The following is a 5000-nucleotide window of genomic DNA, read 5'->3' on the forward strand; positions in this document are numbered from 1 at the left end:
AACCTTTCTGAATTTCCCGTGCACTTCATCTCCTCCATGTGCTTCTGCAACAGCTGCAGGTTCTGGTTCTGGTCTAGGATCTGTGGACCAGAACCAGGACCAACGTATCAGCTGCAGGCCGACGTGTGAACATGGAAATGCTCAGTTCCTTCTTTCAGAGCTGCAGGCGTGAAAACGGCTCAGAGCATCGAGATAAACGATTCAAACTTTGTAAACTTGGCTTTAATTTTCCACTTTTCCTGAAACATTGGTGGATTTTAGGCTCAGCTCTGACACGTTCCCGCACACGCTGAGCTGGGGTCACATGGCAGGGTGGGGTCTGCTTTGTGCCATCAGTGCCAGGCTGTGGATAAATACGAGTGTGTGTGTGTGTGTGTGTGTGTGTGTGTGTGTGTGTGTGTGTGTGTGTGTGTGTGTGTGTGTGTGTGTGTGTGTGTGTGTGTGTGTGTGTGTGTGTGTGTGTGTGTGTGTGTGTGAGAGACACCGGGCAGGTTTGGATGGATTGCTGCTGACAGCCACTTCCCTCCTCCTGTAAACACTCCGATCAGGACGTTTCCCTCTCAGCCCTCCTCTGACCTGATGAAGGCCCACCTCCTCTGCTCTGCTTTGAAAAGTGTTCATATTAAATCTGTGTGTGTGTGTGTGTGTGTGGGATAGTGTTCTGGAATGGAAAGCATTCCCTCCTCGTGGGCTTTTTATTTCCTGACACACACTTTGTCAGCAGCAGGGTGTTTCCTGTTGGCTGACTACACACACACACACACACACACACACACACACACACACACACACACACACAGGTGTGTGTTTCTTCTGATTTCATGAAGCACAAACCGAGTGACTGAAGCTTGTACCTGTGAATGAAGCTGGTCCTCTTAGGCACACTGGATCACACATTAGCCTCTGCAGGACTCACTGGCATGTTAATATTTATAAAACGCAGAAATATTAACACCTTTATTTTGGCGGTGGGAACATGTGAAAGGTCTGAACGTGGATCATTGAACGCCTCATTGCTAAGCACGCTTTGTTTCCTGATGTGATGTCATCATCGTCACTGTAATGACACTTTTCCTTCTTCGCTCGGTCACAGGACACGCTGCAGCAGCTGATCGTCATGCCGCTGCCCAACATCCTCTGCATCGCCAAGGACCCGATATCAGGTAACGCTTACGTCGACACACCTCCACAGGTGAATGTACCTCCACACTAGAGCTGGGCGATAGAACGATAACGATATGTATCGCGATATAACTTTTTCTCGATAGAAAAATTTAACTATCGCGATAGACCTCGCCACACAAAAAAAAAAACAGCCAATCCAATTACGTAGTGCAGAGCTGAACCAATCACAGCTGCAGCGTCACGTCACGTGACTTGTTACGTACAGCACAAGTGTCAAGCCGCACATGTGTATTTGTTTGGGAAGCAGCCAGCCACCGTGCCGCCCGGGTAATGGAGGAAATGAGTGTGGCGGCTAGAAAAATCAACCGAGCGTGACCGAAGAGAAAACAGATGATGGTTCCAATGCCGGAGAGATTGTCGGCTTCCGTAGTGTGAAGGTATTTCGGCTATTTCAAGTCTGACAAAAAACAGAGTAGCTGCACTGTAAATTGTGCCGAAAGCAAGTCTGGAAATACAATAAACTGGTGCATGCGCTACGTCCACACGTACCCGGGTATTTTTGAAAACGCAGATTTTTCTATGCGTTTGCACCTTTCGTCCACACGTAAACGGCGTTTTTGGTCACTGAAAACGAAGATTTTTGAAAACTCCGTTTTTGCATTTACGTGTGGACAGAAAAACTGAGAAAACGCAGCGTCAAAGGTGTGCGCATTTTTTGACGTCACACTGTGCGCCACGTTATTGTTTCGGTGAAATGAATTTCTACAATACTGTTACTGTTAATTCTACTCTCTGCAGTGTTTAAATGCTTACATATACACACAGTTACTGTCCCTCCACACATACGACTCGGTTCTGCTTCTATGCCCCAGCTTTGTTTACTTTTTCCCACCGAGGCTTCTAGACTTCTGATTGGCCAACATTTCTGCACGGTTAGGAATCTAGTGCCACCTGCTGCTTTGGCATGTTCATAGCAGCGTTTTCCTTCATTTCTGCCTTTATGTGTGGACGGGATTATTTTTTAAAATGAAAACGGAAAATCTCCGTTTTCAAAAATACCCGTGTACGTGTGGACGTAGCCTCAGTCTCTGACTGGAAGCGCTAATTCGGCTTTTGGCTTTTGTCAGACTAAAGTAACTGTTAAAACTGTTTGAAAAGCTCAGCTATACAACAAGGAGAGATTGAGAATTTCCTTTTAGTTCTCAGTTTATTTGATATTGACAAAAGTTAGTCAGTTTTGTCTGTTCTTCTGTAAAACAAACCAAGATTTATTTTTATAATTAATAATTTCTAAGTGGAATTGACAATTTAGTCTGTTTCGTTTGTTCTATTTTGAAACTTAAACGCTTTAGCGGCTGCCTTTTGTGTAGTTTGCAATATTTGCCTTTATTTATCTGAAAAAGTCTCATGTTCCTTAAGTACATCTACCCTGTTGAACTTATTATGGGAAATAAATATTTAAATCAAAACAAGCTGCTGATTATTTCACATTTTACTTGTGAGCAACGGCACATTTAAATCTTACAAATATAGTTATTTGGCTTATATCGTGATAGATATCGTTATCGCCTGAAATGAAAAAAACATATCGTGATATGAAAAAATCTTATATCGCCCAGCTCTACTCCACACGCTGATCAAAGCGCCCGACCAGCGCAGTGAAGATAAACTGCAGTCAGTCCAGTTAGGATCAGAAAACACATGAGTCCATCTCATCTGCGCAGGTGCAGCAGGCGGTGCTCATCCCTTCAAACTTTGTCCCAGCTGTTAGAACGAGACCGCCCGCTGCTCCGGGGCGGCTCGTCCATACGCGCCACCCGTACAGTGTCCTCGCAGTGAGGAGAGCTGAGACGCTCGAACGCACTGAGCGTCTGTGCACAGAGATCAGCTGATCACACACCTGAGGCCAGGCTGTGCTGACAGGTGCAGACGGTTTCATTAGACACACTCATCAAGTCCAGGGGTCCCAAATTCTGGAGGATTCCTGGGAAAACGTGTGTGTGTGTGTGTGTGTGTGACAGAGTTGTGTAGCTTTCGTGCTTTAAGCCTCGTCTTTACAGACTTTATCAGCCCTTCGCTTTGCTGAAGATGCAGGATTTAAACCAGTGTGTGTGATTGAAAAGTGGTTTGTATTTATTTCTCAGATGTTCTCAGAGGTCGGACGGCGTGACTGCCGCACCTCGCTGCTGCTGTGGCGTGACATCATGGCGCCGTGTATTGAGCCGTGGCATGACTGTAACCACGAGTTTCTCTGTTTTGTTCCCTCAGCAAAGAGCATGGAGGAACTGAAGAGGCTTTTGTTGCTGATTCTGGGCTGTGCTGTGCAGGTAACACACACACACACACACACACACACACACACACACACACACACACACACACACACACACTGCCTCTCCCAGGAATCGTGTTTGTGTGTGTGTCGTTTTGCATGTCTGAGCACAGCCGTCGCTTCGTGTTCCTGCTGACGAGGGCTGGACTGAATGTGGGCGGGGCTTCTCGCTCTTTTAAACACCAGTCAATTGTTTTTCTGTTAACCCCGTGGATCCTGATCACAGTCAGGTTATTTAGCGTGTTGCTGGAAGCCGCTCCTCCCTGGAAGTGATTTATCCAGATGTATCGAGCTGAGTTTACCTGTGCTGACAGGTGGGCTCGGTCTGTTCAGCTCTCCCATCCCTCTGAATGCAGCAACCTCGTCTTCTTCTCACCTCTCTTTGTTTGTTTCTCCCAGCTTCCTAATTTCCCTCCCCCTTTGTCTCCCTCCCTCTCCCCCTTTGTCTCCCTCCCTCTCCCCCTTTGTCTCCCTCCCTCCCTGCACTTGCTCGACTGGTTCCCGGGAAGAGGAAGGCCATGAGGGGAACAGGGAGGGAGGATAAACCACAGGGAAATGATGTTGTTGTTGCATTAAATAGCTGTGACCCCGCCCTCAGACACACACCTGACAACTAACGGTAGAAGCACATCAGTGAGGATGACGCTGCCCTCAGCCCTCTACCTGCTAACGTTCACCTGCACACCTGCCTCCTCCCACCTGAACCTTTATGCTTTGATTTCTCTGAGCTTTGCTGCTGTACGTCTGACATCATCAGCCCGGACGTGTCGAGCACGCTGGATTTTAAAAACTGCAGTTAGTCTGCGATGTGTGGGCCAGACAGACGTGAGTTTAGAGCAGAATCCAAAGATTCATTTTTGTGCTTTGAATGTAAGAAAGCAGACGTGTGCTCATGCAGTTACATCATCAGTGTTTATTGGGTCGTGGATATAAACTGCACAGCCCCTCACCTCCGAGTCCACCTGTTACTGACGTATTTACCATCTCGACTTTTATGTGACGTCGTTTTTTTATTTACTCTTTGTGCTGTTAATGTGTAACACACACTTTCATTTTTAACTTAAGTTTTCTGACGTCTGTCATCTTGTTTTTAAAGATGCTGAATAACTAAATAACTAATAACCCACCAAACAAACAAGAGAAGCAACAGCTGCTATTTGATTTTAATCCTTCATTTCCTGTGTGTGTCTGTGTGTGTCTGTCTGTGTGTGTGTCTCCTCAGTGTGAGCGTAAGGAGGAGATGATCGAGAAGATCAAGCTGCTGGACATCCAGACTCAGGCTGCCATCGTGTCTCACATCCAGGAGGTGACTGAAACCTGCTGAGAGCAGCTTCACTGCTGATCACTGATCACATGGTGCTGCTGCAGCGTCTCCACCCGGGAAAGTTTGTCCCAGGTGGAGCCGCTGCAGCAGCAGCACCCTCACGTTAGTGTGTACCTGCTGCCTGTTTTCATTTTTCTGTTTCACTATGCAAATGATGGGCGTCACTCGAAGCGTGTCATGAGCTCAAAGAATAAACTTATAAATAAAAGAAAACTACAT

The 5000-nt window shown here is 46.6% G+C and overlaps 1 protein-coding gene across 3 annotated transcripts in view; it reads left to right on the forward strand.

Annotated features, from left to right (window-relative positions):
* The window catches only part of ccdc88c (coiled-coil and HOOK domain protein 88C), a 52791-nt gene that overhangs the window by 17371 nt on the left and 30420 nt on the right, over positions 1-5000 (forward strand). For all 3 annotated transcript variants that reach the window (XM_026151171.2, XM_026151172.2, XM_080293531.1), the window contains exons 4-6: positions 1094-1163; positions 3394-3452; positions 4680-4763. In XM_026151171.2, coding sequence (XP_026006956.2) covers positions 1094-1163; positions 3394-3452; positions 4680-4763 — 213 coding nt within the window. The remainder of the gene's footprint in view (positions 1-1093; positions 1164-3393; positions 3453-4679; positions 4764-5000) is intronic.

Source organism: Astatotilapia calliptera, chromosome 19, assembly GCF_964374335.1.
Source record: "Astatotilapia calliptera chromosome 19, fAstCal68.1, whole genome shotgun sequence".
In the NCBI taxonomy this organism is placed as follows: Eukaryota; Metazoa; Chordata; class Actinopteri; order Cichliformes; family Cichlidae; genus Astatotilapia; species Astatotilapia calliptera.